This window comes from Rhipicephalus sanguineus, chromosome 7 (genome assembly GCF_013339695.2).
Source record: "Rhipicephalus sanguineus isolate Rsan-2018 chromosome 7, BIME_Rsan_1.4, whole genome shotgun sequence".
NCBI classification, from domain to species: domain Eukaryota; kingdom Metazoa; phylum Arthropoda; class Arachnida; order Ixodida; family Ixodidae; genus Rhipicephalus; species Rhipicephalus sanguineus.
In genome coordinates, this window is record NC_051182.1 from 101,278,752 (window position 1) to 101,302,172 (window position 23,421).

The 23,421-nt window shown below is 48.4% G+C and overlaps 1 protein-coding gene across 1 annotated transcript; it reads right to left on the reverse strand.

Annotated features, from left to right (window-relative positions):
* Positions 1 to 2,313: 2,313 nt before the first annotated feature.
* Positions 2,314 to 22,784, reverse strand: LOC119398875 (arylsulfatase B). Its single transcript, XM_037665693.1, has 5 exons — positions 22,759 to 22,784; positions 6,421 to 6,436; positions 4,732 to 4,842; positions 3,434 to 3,593; positions 2,314 to 2,456 (listed from the first exon to the last, which is right to left on the reverse strand). The coding sequence occupies exons 1-5, from the start codon at positions 22,782 to 22,784 to the stop codon at positions 2,314 to 2,316; spliced, it is 456 nt and encodes a 151-aa protein (XP_037521621.1).
* Positions 22,785 to 23,421: the final 637 nt, after the last annotated feature.

Here is a 23,421-nt window from a genome sequence, read left to right on the forward strand (position 1 = left end):
TTTTTGCATCCAAATCGGAGCTTGTGTTCTTTCGGACTCGACCAGCGGGGGAGGGGCGGAGCGGCGCTGGGGTGAACTTGCCCTGACCCCCCCCCCCCCCCCAATGGAAAACCCTACGAATTGGGCTTGCCTGAGCTCGTTGGTTGCACATAACGAGGAGGGTTCCAGCCAACTTCTCGGACTATGACAGACGACGCACCGCTGGACTAGCAAATGGACGTTTCTCGAGAGTTTTCTTTCATATCTATAGCTGTTGTTAGCGGATGCATTGCTCATTGAGTACCACATTTTTTTCATTTGTGCGCATGAATCTTCTTTTTCTTTTTTCAGTTAGTGGTATGGATGGTGGACTGATGCATGATTGCATATACGCGCGAAATTTGAGAAGCGATGACCACCAACGAAAGTGGGCATTACGTCAGATAATGAGCTACCCTTGAGACGTCAGTGTAGTGAACGTGCCTGGTAAGCGTAAGATATGCACGCAAGTACTCAAACCACGCAAAGTCGTCGATCCACTCCGTAAACGTGGCTCAAAGTACAGCATAACCAAGCTAACTGCTTCTCATAAAATAGAGTCTCACAATGCGGGGATCTGGCGGCATTTTTTACATAGCTTTGATGCCGCAATCAGACGTAAAAAATACAAACCGTGGAAGCGTGCGTGCGAGATTGTGACCTTGTTTAAAACAGAGATGGCTGCTTGAATATAATGCTACGAAAATATTACCTCTATGACATTGTACAAATACGTTGCTAGTGCGAAGGGCCTTTTTTTAATTCTCGAGCTTTTACGTATAACATATCACTGTGGTGACAAAAAGAGGCAAACGTGCATAATTCAACTCAGCATCCGTGAAGTCACCCCATGGCGACCTTGTTTTTGAACACTCACGAAAGTTGCGTTGTGGCTGTAGTAGTCCTCTTCTCCGTAGTAAAACCCGTAGAAACTGTCCGAATCCCCGCTGTGGTGGCGTAAGACTCTTCATGTAAGAGCCAAGGTGCCACTGCGGTCAGAAAGAAATAGATTAAAACGCTAGCCTGCCTCGCTGTCTTGTAGTTATACTAAAAACGATCAAAACGCGAGCCTCGTGATTGCCGAAGCAATACATTTGGTTATTTTGCGTTGCTAGACGTCCTACTAGAACCAGGGTATGGCGATAAGAAAGAGAGATTTTGTAACTGCTAACTACGCGTGTTTGATGCAGAGATAAGCGAGTAATACTGTCATAGTCATCAGGCGCAGATACGCAGTAATTCAGAAGCCGTGCATAAAACTGTTGTCGCGAGGGCAGGGGCCGGCCACGGCTGTGGTCACTGCTGCGGATCGGCTGCGTCGGCGTCGCTGCCGGTGGGAGGCGGCACTCACCAGTGACAAGCTGACCGACCAACTTTGGGCCGTCCGGCAAGACGAGGATGCCGTCCGGGTCCAAGGGCTTCAAGCGTCACCTGACGCCGTCATCATCGACGGAGAGTGGGACGGGGACAGGGTTTAATCACCTCTTCCCCCCGCCTCGCCCGGACTTTCATAAAGTTCATTCATTCATTCATTCATTCATTCATTCATTCATTCATTCACTCACTCATTCATTCATTCATTCATTCATTTCGTTCGTTCGTTTCGTTCATTCATTCATTCATTCATTCATTCATTCATTCATTCATTCATTCATTCATTCATCATTCAGCGACATTAACATGCGTTTCCGTGTGCAGGTCCAATGAATACTTGTAGCAACGATGATTCGTAATGATTTGTGCAGGGTTGCCATTTACGTTGTGAACGATGACGCGAGCCTAAACTGAGCTTCACGAAAACCTCTCTTGGCTATGTTAGTACTTCTTGAAGGATATATTTCGCGCAACTTAAAACACGTACAAAGCGAAGACATGCTTACCATCGCCTACGTGATTTTCTTTTCCTGCGTGTCTTATTTTGTGGCCAAGTATGTGCTTCAAATTTATTTGCGCGTTTAATTGTGCGGATTGGCAATGCGACTCTCCCGTGGCTTAATTAGAACGAACAGACAAGAAAGCCAAGGAATGTATAGGGGATGTTATTTGTATTAATTACTATGTAAATGTGAAGAAAGTAAGTGGACGAAAAGATAACTCGGCGCTGGCAGGGACCAAACCTGCGACCTTCGAATAACGCGTCCGATGCTCTACACAACTGAGCTGCAGCGGCGGTCATCCTCCGTCCATTTATGGGGTATATATGTGCATTTAAAAAACTTGGGAGTGTTGTCGGCTTGCAGTATAATGATATGTGCAGGTCAGGACGACGAAATTAACATTATGGAAGTTATTTGTTTAGCTAGTGTTAAGGTCTAACGAACGCGCACCTTTCCTACTAATGAGTTCATAACCCAGGTCTCTGAGATACTCGGGCAGAATTCGTATGTCCAAGGGCAGTCCCCAGGGCTGGCCGATGTCGACAGGGTAGCCTTGAGTACCTAGAAGAAAACATAGAATACAGACTAAGATCACATAACACACGCGAGTACATCTTATATTTTTTTTATCAGGAGTGCGCTTGCTGCGTAGTCCTTCCCCGCTAGACGTATATGTTCCTCGGCTCTGTGGAATTTTTCTTTTAGATAACCATCTAAATAGTTGTGTTTGATGTGTAGATTTTACTACTTTTACGTGGATTGTGTGTTTTACGGTAAGGCTGCTTGAAAATTGACATTATGCAAATAGCAGTGTTTTTATTAAAGATATTGCTTGAACTCCAATGACTCAGCTCTTATTGGTCATCCCTTCTTATGCAGTGTTTTTTACATTTATTTCTTGAACAATTTGCTGGTTTAATTTTGCGCGTAATATATGCGTGTGTATATTGAAAAGTGGGTGGTTGAACAACCACACAAGCTGAAAAACACGAGAGCACAATAGGTGTGTAGACAATAAAAACTAAATCAGAGGAAAAAATTGCCATACTTGAAGGGCGAAGCTTCTAGGTGATCCAGATAGAAATCTCGGGAAGAAAAGCTCATTAGTTGACAAAAAATTTCTTTCTGGTACGGGTTCTAGTGCCGGGACCAACGCCTTTCCGTGGCGTTATCTTTTTATTGAGCTAACTAGGAGACTAGTAGTTGGCAATGTGAGGGGCGAATTAATCGACAACTCGCAGCACAAAGACATTGAGTCAGAAACCGACCTGCAAGAAAAGATTTCCTCGTAGCTTTGCGCAATACACGTGTGGGTGGAAATTCTACCTTTACATAACCTTTCAAATACCTTGCGGGATTCCGCTGAACTTATTCGCCAATAGTCTGTATGCTTTATTTCAAATCAGAACTAAAGGCTTAAGGAATGGTAGTTTATTTTTTTAAAAGAAATCCGTGGCAGCTGAAGCATTTTCTTGAACTTTTCGAAGTGGGATTTCAGCTCTTATAGACACGCTTCAGGCATCGCACAAGTCACTTACCCATGCGTATTGGGTAGCGACCGGTCATGAAAGCCGACCTCGAAGGCGTGCAGGCTGGCAGGACGTAGAAGTTGTTGAGTATGACGCCATCCGCCGCCAAGGCGTCCAGGTTTGGCGTAGGTATTTGGGAAGACCCGTGGAAGCTCGGATCATCCCAACCCTGCAAGAAGGGCCGTTGTGTCCAGCTGTACGATGAGGCAGAAACGGCTGTGCCAAGCATGAGCGTCAAACCATGCTTTATCATTAAGCTCCGGTTAACATTCGGTAGAATGGAGCTCGTGACGATCAACAAATAAAAGCTACACTTACACCTCCTGGGCTCAAATGCGTCATACTTAGTGCTTGCATGGATCACGAAATGACACGTACCAATTAAGGGTCAGATAACGCACGTACTGAAATTTCCGTGTCCTTCAGTCCATGTCATATTGGCGTAATATTGAGTGGTACGCTTGCGTCACAACGATCATTCCCTTATGTGGCCACAGTCGTGGTGAGAGTACCTGGTTATTCTGAGGAACTGCACATACCAGTTTCCGAATGCTGCGACATATGTGGTTGGCTTCTATTTTGTAGCGTTAGCTACACTTGTCTAGCCGGAGCCGATTTCGCGTGGATCGTCATGAGCCGTGCTGCGCATGCGCAAGGATTAGTGATGTCACACAGCTGGCTCACCGCTCTCCGCCACCGCGATCTCGCCGCTCTCCGCGCGCTCCGCCACCGCCGCGCGCGACTCGCCGCCGCCGGTCTGCGCTTTCCAGAGGAGTGATGTCGTAGCCTTGGCAGACGTATTGGCGCCGGCGCACGTGCAGCTGTTCGCCGTCGCTGTGCAGTCGCCGTCTGACACTGTGCTGGAGCCGCGTGATAGCGCCTCTGACTGGCGTTTGCAGGCGGGTAACGCCATGGAGAAGGAGAGCACTAATGCTGCTCAACGGCGCAGAAGAGGCGAGAAGCTTATCTCGTCGGATCCCGAAGTAGCTGCCTGGCAATTAGCGGTTCAGCGTACGAAGAATGAACAGAAGGCTAATTATCCTACACAATCTGGAAAGCTAAGAATAATCAGCTGAACCTTTGCTAACGCTACGCTACGTATATAGCCGAGCTAAGCCACTGCAATTTTTTTTAATTTCTACGAATCTGCCTATTATCTAAAGTAAGCACTGATTCCCTTCGTCCAGCGGCAATATAAGAAGTCGATAATCAGTACATCAATCGCTTTCCTGTCTGATTACCCGCAGGTTGTGTTTGGCATCACCCGAATATCAATTAATAAAATTATATAAATTTCAGTCGCTTACCATGTCATCTGCAAAGAAGAACACTATGTCAGGGGGTGCTTTGTCGCAGAACACTACCGGAAATGACGAAGCAGCATCGCGAGGAGCAAGGAGGCACCCGCTGCTGCATTCCTGAAGACAGAGATAAAGAAAAAAGGCCTTGGCATTTGAAACAAAAGATCGTAGCAAAATATAGATACCACTTCATCAGGTTCTCAGAGGGAATCAAAGCAACAACGCAGAAAGGTAGGAGAGGTGTGCCGTAAACACACACTTGGAACACCGACTTCCAATCGTGTCCATGAACACTAGCGACCTAGACATTCAACAGAAAGCAACCTTTGTCTCGCATTTGTCAGAAGCGCAGAAGCACCATTCATGTCACGAGAAGACGGTTCTTACGCACTAAACGCACGAAAAGAAAATTATAATGACCATAGGTGCGCGCATGATTCTCGATCGAGGCAGGAGGGTAATGAGCAAGGTTTCGAGAAGCGCCCCCCTCCCTTTCCCCGTAGGTCGAGTCCCAAAACAAGTAAGCTTCGCAATACATGCAAAAATGAAAATGAACCGATGACGTTTTCCTCAAAATGGTCGGCCTCTTGTACCCGGCTTTCCAAGGGTAAAAAAAACCTTATCCCACTTCCACCCAGTGTCAAATCTGCAGAAACAGCGGAGCGGCGGTTCTCCTGTATTTCCCTTGCGATTTTCCGCGATTTTCTGTGATGTTTTGTGATAGTATGTGGGTGCCTGTGATTACACAATTTCTGGAGTAGAGCTGCACGGTGTTGTGCCACAGCTCCTGCTCTCGTTCAACCCTTTTCCCCACGCAGGGGAGTAGCCAAGGGGGCGGGGGGGGGGGGGTTCGACTTCCCTCCCCCCGCAATTTTCAAGTTTGCTTTAGTTTATATACACGCGCACATACAAACGCATGCACGAACGTACATAAAAAGCATGGTTGAACCCCCCCCCCCCCCCCGCAACAAATTTCTGGCTACGCCCCTGTCCCCACGGGAAGATCGGTCAGTCGTCAGTGTTTCGGCGAACCCTTGTCTCCCCACCAACGTCATTACGCTGCGGTCCCGAGAAAACAGTTCCGTCTTGGACGGTGCTGCACCAGCCAGGACGGACTGTCAATACCCCGCCCACGCAGATGGAATTCCTCAGGATTCTTTCCCGTGGGAACTAGTCTGACACAGGACAGTGTCGTGCCTGCTTCGATGCGTGCAACACTCCGTTGCCTGCGCAACAGGTATAAAAGTGGGAAGAACACCCCGATTAAGGAAAAATTCTGTTGGTGTAATACGAAATACATGTAGTACTTTTGCACCAATTGGCGGTCACTGGTCAAACATCATCACTTACATAAAATTCACTTATACTGATAACTTATATACGATTGTGCTGGTTCATAAATGCAACTTATCTGTTTTGTGAAAGCAGCTAATCTGTTTCTTTTCCCACTTTTAAATCTTTGCGTAGGCAACGAGGTGTTGCACGCATCGGTGTCACTTCCCGCTGTCGCGTAAGCACACTGTGCCGGCATTCAATGACAGCTGCATGTGTTTAAATTCATTCTAGCGCAGTTCGCATTTCTCGTTGACTCAGGCCAGTACTCGCTAGTAAAGTATTCAAATAAGCACGGGCAAAGATGAATATGTTGTCTAGCTCTTCCGTGGCGAACCTCGCGCCTACGTAGGTTGTACTCACCGCTGTGGACGCGTTCCTGCGAAGGCAAACCACACGCAGACACCGGCAGAACACAACTTCAAAAAATTTTTCGTTCTTAAAACAAAAAGTAATTTGATAAAATGTAGAGAAAATTCGTCCTTGCCTAATTAATTAAGAAGAGGTTTTTTTTTTTTGAAAACGCAGTTTACAAGCAATAGTTTCGAGCTTTCCGAAAAACTTCACATACGGTTTGCGGCACTGATAATTTTTTTTTCGCCAAAAATATTTGGGCGGAAGGCTTTGGATAGATAGTCCTCGATTTTTTTTTTTTTTTGCATTCACATCGCAGATAGTCGAGCGCCAAGGCTGGGAGAGTTGGCGTGGAATGACCCATATATAAAGAGAGAAATTCTTGGCGAAAGAGTAATCTTAACGAGGCGGGATTTGAAACCGCGTACCCTCGATCCCAAGGCGAGCGTCCTAACCACTCGGCTATCCAGGCACGCTATCAGAGCTGTACAATGCCTTGTATGGTACAGTGTTGCAAGGGGGTGGGAAAGGGAAGTGAGCGTGAAGAGGAGAGATGTGATGATGAAGAGGAGAGAAAGGAGGAGGGGAGAGAGTAAAGCGTAGCATGTAAAGAATGCGAAAGAGAGAAATAGAGAGAAAGAAGTGCAGAAAGAGAGAGAATCAAGGAAAGAGAGAAAGGAGTAGAGTGAGAGATAGAGAGGGTAAAGGATAGAAAGGAGGAAGCAAGCGAGAGAGAGAGAGAGCGGAAGGGTTTGAAAGAGGAAGAAATATAGAAAAAGCAAGAAAGAGAAAAAATATAGAGATAAATAAATAAATAGAAATAAACAGAGAAAAAAAAAACCGGAGAAAGGAAGAAGGGAAAAAACGACAAAATTTGCAAAGCAAAACAGCAAAAGCCAGAACTACATAGGCGCCCATCAGCTCCAGTCTATGTTTAACCCTGCGCCTCCAGCGCAAGCTACGCTTTTAAAGACGATAGTCTTTCTTGGGGAACTTAAACGCAGAAATTTTGGTCTGTCTGTCTTTCTGTCTGTCTTTCTGTTTGTCGGCACGTCCCTCGATTCAGCCACTCGGCCAAAGTTGAACCACTTGCCCAAGGGCCAGCCGTCTTGAACTGGTACGGCTGTTCATACTTGTGAACGTTGTCGATCAAAAAGTAAATATCATGCATATCTGAGGTGCAACATCACTAGGTAAGTATTAGGTGGCGTGTTCCTTTAATAGAAAATGCATACAAACGTAATTTTAAGGACCTAGTTTCTTAAGCTGCGCGTAAAATGCATAAGAATGGAAGCTTGATCGAGTTGGTATGCGTTCATCTTTGTTGAAACAGCGCTCACTAGACGACGACGAAGTAAAAGAAGGCATAGGACAGGCGCTGCCTGTCCTGTGCCTTCTTTTAGTTCGTCGTCGTCTAGTGAGCGCTGTTTCAACAAAGCTGAAAATGCGACTGCGCTGAAATTTGCCTTCCTCCGTGCCCTTCGCACGAGCTCGTTGTTGTGTTTCGGTTTCGGTTCTGTATTTCACTGTACGAATGCCATGGGTTGGTGTTGAAAAACTTTAGTTTTGAGAAGGCCAAGAAGGTGAAAAAAAATATTTAAAAAATGAAAAAGCAGCGTTGTGGGCGGCCTTCAGGCTGCCGGTTGTGGGCGCCGCTCTGGCGTTTCTGTTTTACCCAGGCGACGTGTAAATAAAAGAGTGTGTGGAGAGTACTCGTTGAGTGCGGACGTTTTTCTGCTTCAGCGCTTCGCGCCAAACCGCGTTTTCGGGCTGGCTGGCGTCCCCGCCGGTCGCGTTGGCCACCGCCGGTCTTCGCCTGCTGCTGCGCCGGGACTATCAGCACGCAACACCGCACTCATGTTTCCCGACGTATTGCCAGATGGCGTCCATATCTCACACAGCGCCTCTTCTATCGTCTTTACACGACATTTGCAGTGAAGCACGCAGATACGCGGCCAATTTTTTTTTGATACCCCGTTTTAGGTTGGTCCATTAAGAACAGCAGCTGGTTCACTAATACCGAGTCCCACACGCCACAGAGAGGCAATCAAATCCTTTAGGAGCCCTCACAACGATGCCCCGCATAAATCACGGTGAAGCGTCGCAGACTAACAACCCACAAATGCAGTTAATTCGTAAACGACGCAGCTGGCCCCGTGGTCTGCTCTTGTAAACGCATACGCCGCAGTATACGATGGCTGCGACGTTTTTTTTTTTTATTTTCATCTCCACATGCGTGTCAAGGGGTTCAGTCTAAATTGACATTCGCATGGAACGAGATGGGGCGAGATGCCAGAGTGTGCGAAAACTCGAATACGAAACGTTCTGTAGAGCTGAACCCATAAGATTCTGACACCCGTACAGATAATAGACACCGAACCCTAATGGCCTCAAACCACTGATGTACCCGGAAATTAATTCCTCGTGCAACATCTATCCATTTCATAATCCATATTGACTAGCCATGCGCATGATTATGGGCAATGTGAATGTTGCCCTATCTCTCGGCGGCGGCCGCGCACCCGACAGTAATACAATAGAATGCGGGCAAAAAATATGCCTGACTGAAGAACAAAAGCAGTTGTCAAGACTAACTCAAGGTTCTGTGTGCACGAGGCTCACTGAAATAAGCTGGTAAAGCACTGAACTACTAATATTGCGTCACAAAGCGCGTTCGAACCCCGCCCGCGAGTGTCTCATTGGTGGTATTATAAAACATTCAAATGTCCTCGAAACTTACGTTTCACGTGGCGCACCACAGGAATTTCACCAGAATGTTCCAGTCGATCTCTAGTATATATAACCGTGAGTGAAACTTGAAACATGCGGTTACGGTGCTCGGCTGCTGAGCGGAAATTCGCGGGTTCGATTCCGGCTGCGGCGGTCGCCTTTAGACGGAGACAAGAAGCTAGTGGCCCGTGTACTGCGCGAGTGTCTGGAGCCCTCCCTCCGCTACAGCGTGCTACATAATCATATCGTGGTTCAGACACGTAAAATCCCAGATATTATCTAACTTTGAAAGCTAGCTAGCTTTCTTATTCATCACGTATGATTTTTTTCGTTAGTTTGCCGTACGGCAATAATACACATTACATAAAATTGCGCAGCTGTGTTTCATCCATAAAGTCTAAGAGGGACCTATGATGCGGACCGTATGTCCGTCGATGCAGATCAGGCGGCCTGGTGTGCTGAAGTCCCGCACGCCGCAGATGGCGTCGAAGAGCCTCTTTGTAGCCCAGGGCATATATATGATATGATTTTTATCTCGCATATTACCCGCCTAAAGGCGGGGCGTGCAGCAGCGTAAGGTATAATCCGTGGACTGGAAAAACCTCACCGAGCGATGAAGTCGCTCCCAGAACACGGGCACATGAACTGGCACGCGGTATCTTTGTCCTCTTCTACACCATCGTCGTCTTCATTTTCTGCTTCGCTCCCAAAACACGCCGATTTCTCCAGCGCGGGATGCAATTACTCTGATGGTCGAGACAATAAGAACAGAGAGAGAGAGGGGGGTAGAGAAAAAGAAATCAAGATACAGAAAGACAGAGAAATAAAGATAGAGAAAGAGAAAATTTATAAGGGGAAGAAATGTCTTCGGGAGGCGAAATTCGACCCCGCGTACCGATTATACCAAGGCAAGCGTATTAACGCTCTGCTATCTAGTCACGCTAGGAGAGCATAACATAGCCTTGTATAGTATAATATAGCAAGGGGGTGGGAAAGGGAAGTGAGGGTGAGGAGGAGGGAAAGTTGAAAGGGAGAGAGTAAAACGTAGCATAGAGGGAGAAAGAGAGCAATAAAGAGAATGGAAGCCAGAAGGAGAAATAGGGAGAAAAGAGGGATAATCAAAGAAAGGGAGAGAGAAACGCAAAACGAGGGAAAGAGATAGAAAGAGGAAGCGAGAAGTATATATATATAGACAGAGAGAAAGGGAAGAAAAAGAAGGAAAGATAGATAGACAGACCGAGGAAAAAAAGCAATGGATAGAGAGAGCGAGAGAAAGAAGGAAACAGAAATAGACAGAGACAAAAAAGACCTACACAAAAACGGAGAGAAGAGAGAAAAACAAAGAAATATAGGAATGTATGAAACAGAAAAATTGCAAAATTTAGCAAAACATCAACAGCTAGTACTACCTAGCTACGCATCAGCTCCGCTGTCTCTTTAGCATTGCGCCTCCAGTGCAAGCCACGCTACAATTTTTTAGACCATTTGAACTGCGGAGCAGTTTACGGGACCACCCTGTCGTCGTGTCATGTCTCGCATTGGTGCCACGCAGGTTCCACGTTTTATACACATAGGCCGAGCAGGCTTCAAGTTTGGATGGCTAGCGCTTGTTTGCCTGCGAACGCCAGCGTCGCCGAAGGGCTAATTCGTCTGTCCGAGCTAGCAAAGTGACAGCGAAACGCCAGCGTCTAGAGTTAGGTACAGATCTAGGAAAGATGCACGGTGAAGAGGGAAACGGAGGCGAAACGCCAGCGTCGGGAGTTAGACACAGATCTAGGGAAGATGCATGGGGAAGAGGGAAGCGGAGGCGAAACGCCAGCGTCGGGAGTTAGACACAGATCTAGGGAAGATGCACGGGTAAGAGGGAAGCGGAGGCGAAACGCCAGCGTCGGGAGTTAGACACAGATGTAGGGAAGATGCACGAGGAAGAGGGAAGCGGAGGCGAAACGCCAGCGTCGGGAGCTAGACACAGATCTAGGAAAGATGCACGGGTAAGAGGGAAGCGGAGGCGAAACGCCAGCGTCGGGAGTTAGACACAGATCTAGGGAAGATGCACGAGGAAGAGGGAAGCGGAGGCGAAACGCCAGCGTCGGGAGCTAGACACAGATCTAGGAAAGATGCACGGGGAAGAGGGAAGCGGAGGCGAAACGCCAGCGTCGGGAGTTAGACACAGATCTAGGAAAGATGCACGGGTAAGAGGGAAGCGGAGGCGAAACGCCAGCGTCGGGAGTTAGACACAGATCTAGGGAAGATGCACGAGGAAGAGGGAAGCGGAGGCGAAACGCCAGCGTCGGGAGCTAGACACAGATCTAGGAAAGATGCACGAGGAAGAGGGAAGCGGAGGCGAAACGCCAGCGTCGGGAGCTAGACACAGATCTAGGAAAGATGCACGAGGAAGAGGGAAGCGGAGGCGAAACGCCAGCGTCGGGAGCTAGACACAGATCTAGGAAAGATGCACGGGTAAGAGGGAAGCGGAGGCGAAACGCCAGCGTCGGGAGCTAGACACAGATCTAGGAAAGATGCACGGGTAAGAGGGAAGCGGAGGCGAAACGCCAGCGTCGGGAGTTAGACACAGATGTAGGGAAGATGCACGAGGAAGAGGGAAGCGGAGGCGAAACGCCAGCGTCGGGAGCTAGACACAGATCTAGGAAAGATGCACGGGTAAGAGGGAAGCGGAGGCGAAACGCCAGCGTCGGGAGTTAGACACAGATCTAGGAAAGATGCACGGGTAAGAGGGAAGCGGAGGCGAAACGCCAGCGTCGGGAGCTAGACACAGATCTAGGAAAGATGCACGGGTAAGAGGGAAGCGGAGGCGAAACGCCAGCGTCGGGAGCTAGACACAGATCTAGGAAAGATGCACGAGGAAGAGGGAAGCGGAGGCGAAACGCCAGCGTCGGGAGCTAGACACAGATCTAGGAAAGATGCACGGGTAAGAGGGAAGCGGAGGCGAAACGCCAGCGTCGGGAGCTAGACACAGATCTAGGAAAGATGCACGGGTAAGAGGGAAGCGGAGGCGAAACGCCAGCGTCGGGAGTTAGACACAGATCTAGGAAAGATGCACGGGTAAGAGGGAAGCGGAGGCGAAACGCCAGCGTCGGGAGTTAGACACAGATCTAGGGAAGATGCACGAGGAAGAGGGAAGCGGAGGCGAAACGCCAGCGTCGGGAGCTAGACACAGATCTAGGAAAGATGCACGAGGAAGAGGGAAGCGGAGGCGAAACGCCAGCGTCGGGAGCTAGACACAGATCTAGGAAAGATGCACGAGGAAGAGGGAAGCGGAGGCGAAACGCCAGCGTCGGGAGCTAGACACAGATCTAGGAAAGATGCACGGGTAAGAGGGAAGCGGAGGCGAAACGCCAGCGTCGGGAGCTAGACACAGATCTAGGAAAGATGCACGGGTAAGAGGGAAGCGGAGGCGAAACGCCAGCGTCGGGAGTTAGACACAGATGTAGGGAAGATGCACGAGGAAGAGGGAAGCGGAGGCGAAACGCCAGCGTCGGGAGCTAGACACAGATCTAGGAAAGATGCACGAGGAAGAGGGAAGCGGAGGCGAAACGCCAGCGTCGGGAGCTAGACACAGATCTAGGAAAGATGCACGAGGAAGAGGGAAGCGGAGGCGAAACGCCAGCGTCGGGAGCTAGACACAGATCTAGGAAAGATGCACGGGGAAGAGGGAAGCGGAGGCGAAACGCCAGCGTCGGGAGTTAGACGCAGATCTAGGGAAGATGCACGGGGAAGAGGGAAGCGGAGGCGAAACGCCAGCGTCGGGAGCTAGACACAGATCTAGGGAAGATGCACGGTGAAGAGGGAAACGGAGGCGAAACGCCAGCGTCGGGAGTTAGACACAGATCTAGGGAAGATGCATGGGGAAGAGGGAAGCGGAGGCGAAACGCCAGCGTCGGGAGCTAGACACAGATCTAGGAAAGATGCACGGGTAAGAGGGAAGCGGAGGCGAAACGCCAGCGTCGGGAGTTAGACACAGATGTAGGGAAGATGCACGAGGAAGAGGGAAGCGGAGGCGAAACGCCAGCGTCGGGAGCTAGACACAGATCTAGGAAAGATGCACGAGGAAGAGGGAAGCGGAGGCGAAACGCCAGCGTCGGGAGCTAGACACAGATCTAGGAAAGATGCACGAGGAAGAGGGAAGCGGAGGCGAAACGCCAGCGTCGGGAGCTAGACACAGATCTAGGAAAGATGCACGGGTAAGAGGGAAGCGGAGGCGAAACGCCAGCGTCGGGAGTTAGACGCAGATCTAGGGAAGATGCACGGGGAAGAGGGAAGCGGAGGCGAAACGCCAGCGTCGGGAGCTAGACACAGATCTAGGGAAGATGCACGGTGAAGAGGGAAACGGAGGCGAAACGCCAGCGTCGGGAGTTAGACACAGATCTAGGGAAGATGCATGGGGAAGAGGGAAGCGGAGGCGAAACGCCAGCGTCGGGAGTTAGACACAGATCTAGGGATGATGCACGGGGAAGAGGGAAGCGGAGGCGAAACGCCAGCGTCGGGAGCTAGACACAGATCTAGGAAAGATGCACGGGTAAGAGGGAAGCGGAGGCGAAACGCCAGCGTCGGGAGTTAGACGCAGATCTAGGGAAGATGCACGGGGAAGAGGGAAGCGGAGGCGAAACGCCAGCGTCGGGAGTTAGACACAGATCTAGGGAAGATGCACGAGGAAGAGGGAAGCGGAGGCGAAACGCCAGCATTGGGAGTCAGACGCACCGCGCTAGGAGCAGCAGACAGTAGAAAAACAGTATAGAAAGGGGACATTGAACACCAAATAGATACTCGCAAAACAAAGCGTATAGCGGCTAGGAAATAACAGAAAAGGGTAGAAAGTATCGCATAATGACTCGAAAAGAACAGAAAAAAACACAAGATGGCTTATAAACCCAAGAAAAGAACACGAAAGAACAAAAAAGAGATGATAAACACAATATAAACACAAGGGAAACACAGGCGAACCAATGCTCAGTAGTTATGCAGCTTTCGCTTCGGGTATAACCGGGCTAGATTTTTTTAAAGCTGCCTTTAATTTTATTTCTGAAGGCCAGAACACTGCTTGTTTCCTCCCATTTCTAGTGGGAGGGCCCCCATTAGAGCTGGGGAACGCATCATCATCGTCATAATCGGAAATCTCGGGAACGAGTGCAACGCAGCAGCAATGGTTATTGTTAGCTACACTCTAAGCCAAAATCGAGCATCTGGGGAGTATTTCTGCCACACAACAATAATTGTCATCTGGCTTGCTCGCGTTTCCTTTCTTGAAAACCCGGCTCTCGTCACTTTCCTGTCAAGAATGCTATGTCACGCTGATAACGCGCGCGCCGTTAGTGACCGGAAAGTGCCGCGACCGCGGTGATAACGCGAGGAAAGCACGGGAGGTGGATGACGATTGTTGTTGTGTGGCAGAAACACTCCCAAAATACTCGATTTTGGCTTAGAGTGTACAGTTCGTGCGTTCACCCTGCGTTACATCTCGCACGTGCAGAGCCACAGTATTCATCGCTATTTTCTCGACCACGGAACTGCCTCAAGCGTCGAATTTGCGCTCTTGTCATTCGCGAAGCACTGGCCACGTGGCGTCCTATTTTCTCCCCGGTAAATGTGTGCAAAGCTTCAAAAGGCTGCTCGCGCTATATTGTCGTTTCAGAGGAATCAATGCGTTGCCATCTTTGTCAAAAGCGAATTTGTCCGATTTTGACGAAGATAGCCATACCTATAGAAACGTGGGCGAACTTCTCTGATTTACACGAGCCTTGTTTATGCAAAATTTATTCCAGAGAGCACCTAATGCATGAAAATAATGTCACGAGCTGGAAATCCCCCACAAAGGAAGTAAGCAGTTTTTTTTTCTTTAAGTAACTTTTGACGACGACCGTGAGAGAGATACTTCGGTGAGGGCTACATTTAATATCGCGCGAACTGAGGTTTTAGCAGAAAACGAAGGGCGTTTCACCCTGTTACAGAGACGACACGTGACCCTATATCGACGTTCTGGCTGAATAGTGTTAGTAAGAAAACGCCTTTTTTCAGAAATGGCGAAGCAGCGTTGCACCTGACAAATAAGGTTGTAAGCTCATTTTAAATGCGAAGCATTTCTTAGCGAACCTTTGGCACTTTAAGAGTTTCTATCTATCTATCTATCTATCTATCTATCTATCTATCTATCTATCTATCTATCTATCTATCTATCTATCTATCTATCTATCTATCTATCTATCTATCTATCTATCTATCTATCTATCTATCTATCTATCTATCTATCTAGCCGCCTACGTCTAGGTGCTGTCATGATCACCTCCTTAACTCGGTGTAGAACAAAAGTGGCATGGGAGGGTAAGAGAATTTGACGAATGTGAATGTCGGGTCATGACATTAATAACGTGAAAATCCTGTCGCGTACGTCGTCAAATCCTTTCCACCAGACACGTGTGGCACATACCCCCGTTTACCACGGGCCGCGGTATGGGGAACCAGCGCTGGAGTTTCCGCGGACAGGGTGCGCCGCCCTGCCGGGCACGGCCGGAAACACTCGGGCATACAAACAAATACGAGTGAGTGCTAACATGAACCATGCCGCCGTGCGCGATCATCAAACAAGGAAAAAGAAGCGTCGAGACCGGCGGTATTGTTGTATTCACAAATGCCACAACCAAAAATTGTCTTTAATAACTGAAAAAAAAAATAGTCCAGAGCATAGTTGACTCCCTTGGGCCTTGCTTTCCACCGATGCACATGGGTTGGCGCTCTGGAAAACATCACAAATCTTTTATTTGAAACTGGCCTTGAAAAAGTTAAAGAAAACACATGACGGCTTAGGTTGCGTAAGCATCGCGCCGTACATTACACATACCGTATTTACTCGATCGTAACATGACCACGATTGTAACGCCAGGGGTGAGATTTCATTACGTCCAGGAAGAAGAAATTGAATTTCGGTATTCGATTGTAACGTGAGGGTGGAATTTAGGTCGCAAAAATCTAGAAAAAAAAACTCGCGTTACATTCGAGTAAAACGGTATTTACCTCACTGTCACGTGCACAGCTCTAGACCGGTTACAAATCCATGACCGCTAGAAAAACCGTGTCGTCTACGCATGTTCCATTGCTGATCACACACTGCATGTCAAACTCGGAACCACCACGAAGCTAATTACTACTAGGTTTCTCAAAGACATTTTTTTAAGTATCAGGCTTAGACGACGGCTGATCGCAAGTTTGCAAACGGTCTGCAGACGATGGCGAGTCGACGTCCTTAAAGCACGAGACCTGCGACATGTTTGTATTTCCGCTAACACCACTGATCTCTACTTTACACCGGCTTTTTTACATTTATTTCACGCTTCACCGTCAGCTTCGAAAACGTTTTATTTTTAAAGACTGCGATACGAGCATTTAGTGGCAACATGCAAGCCGTTAAAAACACCGCAAAGGAAAGCGTGTAGCGAAACAGCTTCTGTAATATAGTACGAGAGGTGTAACTACAGATTACGTAAATGTGATATATATGCTCGCTCAAAACAGCTGTCACTCACTGGGCTGGATGTTCTCTGTGCTGACTGAGGCACTAATTTTATTTGAAAGCGGGCGCACAACGAGCATACTGCATACACCGTCGAGCAGGGGCGTAGCCAAGGGGGGGGGGTTGGGGGGGTTCAAACCCCCCCCCGAAATTTTTCAATTTTGCTTGCATATATATACATGCACACATACAAGCACACGCACGAACATACATAATGTATGGTTGAACCTCCCCCCGAAAAAAATTTCTGGCTACGCCCCTGCCGTCGAGCTTCGCTAGCGCAATTTGAACGCACTTACCTGTAAGTTTACGTCGTACGGTGCTTGACACTTCGCCGAAAGGTCACAATCGCTCTCTGCGAAAAACAGCTTCTTCCACGTCATAGACACATAGACATAATTCGCATTGGACAGCTTCCGTACTTTCAACAGCACACTATCGCGAAGGTACTCGTCCGCACATATCACATCACTGAAACCGCAGCGGAGAACAATCGGTGGCATCGCTGCTCGCTCGTTGCGCCACAGTGCAGCGAAGTGTCCCGATCTTCGCTAGTCTTGCGCGTTCCAAAGTACCTACAAAACGACGCCCATGGAGCAAAAGCCGCGATAGTGTCGAATGACGTTCAGCATACGTTTGAACGTGCCACGAGGTACGTGAGAGCACGTTTAAACGTGCCGTCGTACGCCTCGCGGCGGCTCTGTATTACTAGATGTTTCTCAGCGAGCTCGCCAGGGCGGCGCATCTTGTAAATTTCAGGCGCGCCACCTGGGCAGCGCTGGCTACCCATACGGTTATGCGCCACAGGTGATTGACAGTTTATACCTACCCAGGAGCGGCAAGAACAGACATTGGTAATTTAAATGCGAGAGGGGTGAGAAAAATCTACATCGGCAGCGTTGACCCGAATAATGGAAAGAGTGAATATCAGGATCCAGGCAGGAATCGAACCCAAGCATTCTGCGTGGCAATCAGGTATTCTATTACAGAGCCATGCCAAGTCTAGACACTGCTTTGGAAAAACACCCTATATATGTAGGCGTAATGTCGGTGCAACCTCACTTGTAGGTGCAGTGTTGGCTATCTGATTTGATAACAAAACAATAAACAATAGATGTGTACTCTTACGATACAGATGTCATGTCATGGTAACGTCTGTGGTTGCAGCGTTCGCTCCGCTTTTATAGCAGTCTAATAAACATTACATTTGTGTTGCTATGTTTCAGCAAGCTGTTGTCACGTGGTCGCGGCGGCGACGAAGACAACAGTCAGCACGTCCGAGATGAAACTGTTTATTTGGCCGCACCTGTGTCCGAGAAACCGAAAGTCAAACTACAGCAATGAACTGATAGCGGCTAAAGGAGCGTCGACCGTCGAGCAACTGACAAGCGGTCAAGCGCGTCGGCTTTTATACAGGCGCTAGGGAACATTCCAGCAATATCGCTGGTGGCGGCGTTATCTCTAGACAAAGCTGGAATGTTCGCGTGCGGGGCGCAATTTTAAAACAAAGATCTACTACAATCGCGAAGCTTCTCGAACACAGCTTCGTGGACAGCGTCGAGCGTTGATAACCGTCCCTGCCGGTCAAACCCGAATACATCAAAAGAAGACAAGAATTGGGCGTGGCACTATATTGAAGCATTGCTCGACCCCGGAGGAATACATTAACGAAAGTTACAATAGTATTAACGTAATCGCACCATAAAGTTCACTTAGTTTCGACAATACTGACATATGTACTCTAAACTGAGGGTGACATTACGTCGCACCATAAGTTACCGTTTAAACGCCAGTGTTGTCGACGTGGCTGGTAAGCCCACGATGGGCACACAGCTACTGCACTTACAAAAAAAAACGTCGATGCACCTCGTAACGCTTGGCTCAAAGCCATAAATTAGACCATAAAAGTACTCGCTGACTGCTTCGCATGAAACCGATTCTCACAACGCGTGGGATTTGCCGAACTTTAGATGCGAAGTATCTCTTGCTCGGGGTATGTAACGCGGCGTGGTAATCCGCATTCAGCGCAGTAGTCCGCGCTCACACTACGCATGCGCAACTCTCCTCCTTCCCTCTCTCCAACAGCTGCGCGTCACACTCTGCACTTCTCTGCTACCACCTGCTTGTGCTTCTCCTGCGTTCTCGCTTCGGCTCTCACGGCACATGTTCTTTCAGAAGCCACGGAAGTGGCCATTTCGCGCAAAGAAAACACAAGGGGAGGGATAAGGGGAGCGCCTCCCCTTGTGTTTTCTTTGCGCGAAATAGCCACTTCCGTGGCTTCTGAAAGAACATGAACCGACTAGCCCAACAGCGTGTGCTTCTGGATCTCACGGCACATACGCTACTCTCCTCCTCTAGTCTCCTCTCCTTCAAGTGGTAGAGCGCTGCGCGCGTTCAGTCCAGCGCTTGCCTCGGTTGGCTCCTCTGAAATGCGGGCTCGATATGCCGAAATTCTCTCCTGCGCAGCGCCGCGATGAGGGCCAGCGCATGCGCGTCCCCTCCCGCTCCCTCTCCTCTCATACGCTGCCTCTCGCACGCCCTGTGAGAATTAACGGCCGGGCTAGAGGGAAGAAACGACGCGCGTAGTGTTCCTCTTCGCGTTCCACGACGCGAGATCGGTAGCATGCCCAGCGAACGCCAACGGAACGCGATCGTGCAAGTGCTCCGGCTTCGCATCGCCTCATGGTCCCCTTTAGCGGGAGATGGTGTAATTTTTTATTTCACCGGCACTTGCCAACTTGCTTTCTCTCGCTTCTTCAGTTTCAGTGCACTGAGTTCAAAGCCGACGTGGTCGTTGTGTAAGCGTATTTTTAGGCCTTCATCATTGCCATTGCAGTCATCATCATCGTCAACCTGACTACGCCCACTGCAGGGCAAAGGCCTTTTCCATGTTCCTCCAATCAGCCCGGTCCTTGTGCTTGCTGCGGCCACGGTATACCCGCATGCTTCTTAACCTCATCTGCCCCGCTAACTTTCTGTCTCCCCCTCGCGCGTTTGCCTTCTCTTAGAATCCAGTCGGATACCCTTAATGACCAGCGGTTTATCTGGCCTACGTGCTACACGCCCTGCTCATGTTCAATTGTTTATTTGGACACACCCATTTGTTCCCTGACCTACTCCGCTCTCTTCTTGTCCCGTAAGGTTAAGCCTATCATTTTCCTCTCCATTGGTCGCTGTGTTGTCATGAATTTATGTTGAACCCTCTTTGTGAGCCAGCAGGCATACGAAATGAGGTCTTATTAAACTCCATACGTCAAATAAAATGAACTTCCGAGAACAGGCGTCGTTCTAGTTAATTACGCTATTTTCAATTTGCGTATGGGCCAACTTTGCTTTTTTACGTTTTAACTAGCACTACCTTCATTCAGTAAGCGTTTCAGCAGCAGTCGGATGGCAGGTGGTTACTCTGCAAACTGAAATTTAGGTTAATAACTTTTGAGTTCTTTTTTTTTCTCTCATATTGTAGAGGAACATTTGATATAAAGTGATCGACGTGCCTGTCGGTGCAGTGCACTTTTCTACGAAACAATTAACAATAAACTGAGAACGACGCATGCATATGCTACAACGCTTGAGGCTCCTTTTCTTTTTAAGCCCATTTCATCTCGTAACAACCATACACCAAGTTATTTCTTTTCTGCCAGCGGAATTGAAGTAATTTCATCATCGATGTCGCGCGGTGCAGTGACACCTGTTGCTTTGCGACGTTTGGTACGTGTTCTGCGCGGTGTTAGGCTAATTTGAAAATAAAATTAAACAGTTTCAGAGTAGGCTATCCAAAGCTTCGCGTACGCAGTCGCCTTGTGTTGTGGCAACTGCGCGTTCGTCACAAACTAACTACTCTTTGAGTTAGCATTCCGGCGCCAATTTCACCTTTTTTTTTCCGAAGCTATCATGCATGCGTACGGAAGCCGTCCTTAAAATTCCTTTTAGTTGATCTCGTGAAGTCCCGAGCACGTTTCACTTGTGCTTCCGTTTAAGGAGAACAAATCTTAGTTCAATAACAATATTATATGGAGTTTTAAGTGCCAAGCTGCGATATTATTTTTAAGACATCTGCAGCGCGCTCGCAAAAAACCCAAGGATTTGAAGGCCCATGCACCCAATTGTAAGGCTGTCACTTGTTTGAACATAAAGAATTTGGGTTTGTGTGATAAAGAGGAGCGAGCGTGTGTGTGCAATTACGTTTGAAAGGCCTCCCGTGGAATAGGGATGGCAAACAACAATAAACATGTCATGTACAGCGCGCCGTTGGCAACAACTAAGTATTCCTTTAATTATCTCTTTCAATTAGCGACAACATTTACCGTATTTACTCGAATCTAGGCCGGCCCCGATTCTAAGCCAACCCCCGAAATTGGCAAGGCTAGAAAAAAGAAAAAAATACTTAATCATTGTACTCGAACCTAAGCCGACCCCTCCACTATCGCACATCGTTTTTTCGAAAAAAAAATACATCGGCTTAGATTCGAATAAACACGGTATTAATACCGTGTCTCGTTGCTCGTTGGTTAAAACAACCATTGGCACTATTTTGAGAAGACGCGCAGTAACGTTTATGATCAAGGGACTGTCAGCAGCCGTAGATGAAGTGAAGCAGCTCGCGCAAAGGCTTCAGCTTCACACAGCTATCATCATCATCTTTATTGCTCTATTTAGGTCAACAGCAGGAGGCTACCTCTGCAAATGATCTACAGTTTACCCTGTCCTGTGCGAGCGCGCACCATTTTATGCCTGTCAATGTCTTAATTTCAGCACATTACTTGACCCTCTAACCCGCCGCGGCGGTCTAGTGGTTATGGTGTTCGACTGCTGACCCGAACGTCGCTGGATCCAATCCCAGCCGCGGCGGCCGCAATTTCGGTCGAGGCGGAAATGCCTGAGGCCCGTGTACTTAGATTTAGGTGCACGTGAAAGAACCCCAGGTGGTAGAAATTTCGGGAGCCCTCTGCTACGACATCCATAATAATCATATCGTGGTTTTGGGACGATAAACCGCAAACAATTGGTATTAATTATACTTGACTCTCTGCCGCCCTCGGCTGTATTTCCAATCCTTTGAGGTCCGCTCCGTCGCCCTCACTTAACTTCGGTTACTTGTCCTACCCAATTATGCGTGCCGCGTGAGGGGGAGACAAAAAATTAGGTGGCTAGATGAGATTAAGAAGTTTGTAAGTATAACGTGGCAGCAGAAAGCGCAGTACCGGGTTGATTGGCGGAACATGGAAGAGGCCTTTGCCCTGCAGTGAGCGTAGACAGGCTGATGATGATGATTGAGCAAGCTATATTGAAGCATTGCTCAACCCCGGAGGATTAACGATAGTTACGTATGATATTCACTGAATGCATCACAAAGTGCACTTAGTTTTCGATAACCTAATAGAGTTTCGATAATACTGACGTATGCACTCTAACGTGAGGGCTGACGTTACGTCGCACCATAAGTTACCCTTTAAACGCCAGTGTTCTCGACGTGCCCGGTAATCGCATGATGTGCACACAGCTATTGCACTTACAAACCACGTCGATCCACCTCGTAATGCTTGACTCAAAACCATAAAATGCAACATTGAAGACTCGCCGACGGCTTCGCACGAAACCGATTCCCGCAACGCGTGGTATCTGCCGGATTTTTTATTCAGTATGGGTGCAACTGAGTTAAGAAAATGAATATGGATCGATAGGTGAGCAAAATGAAAAATTTCATTTTAAAGTTTACCTTGTAGCAACTGAAGAGGTTCACATAAGTTGACCCGTACACTGACACCACAAGGCTTGGTTTCCCATGAGACAACCCCTTTTTCGTCGCTCTATAGGCAATTGCGGCGCGCGAGATTTGAACAGAAGCTTTCTTTCGGATATATTGGTCGCGAAACTGCGTCGGGCTCATGCCGGACAAATCTTCAAGCACCGGCCTACACATTTACAATTAGTATTTGCTACAATAAATTCCGAGATAAATGGCGAAATTGATTCAAAATCCACATGCAAAACGATGAAAGGGACTGAGGAAGACATAAATACGTCAGTTCACTTCCGACGTACTTTAACAGCTGCTATCTCATACTGCTCGTCTTTCTTGCCACGCCACTCACCGTTTATAACAGGTGACCGTCGCCATGGTACGATAATGCCCAGTCGTGTTTTGCCAATTGCGCCGATGCAGCTAAGTTCCACACCGGATGTCGGCTGTCACTGACAAAAGGAGACCAGTTGCACGAACGAATGTCTCCACCAAAGTAAAAAAACCAGCGTTCGTGTTTCTAGTAGCGACGGCTGCGCGAACTCGCTCGGAGTTGTTGCGAGGAGGCACGCTACCTTATATTGCGGCGCGGTGGAGCTCTCGTTAAGTAAAAAATAAATCGTACATGCAAGCGCTCGCGCGGGTCATTGCTGCAGACTGAAGTGGACTCGAAATATGGAACTGTCCATCAAGCGGTCGCTACGGGGTCTGTGTCCACTCTGCGAATGTGAGGGACCCTGTTGTGGGAGAGAGCGAGTTAAGCAAAAATTGTTGTCGTATCGGAATGAAGTTTGTATCAGGGAGCAAAGCGTTTGCGTCAATCTCGTGTCTCTGCAGTCGCGTTACAGCTGCTTTTAGATGCACTCTTCAGTCGCACCCTGTATCGTGTTTCACAGGGTACACTGAACCGACCGAATTGCCACTGTAGTCAGAACATTGCTCACATGTCAGACGTGCGAGCCGTGGTTGCCCGAATCCATGAGATGAATGGGCGAGCTTGAGCTCACACGATGGG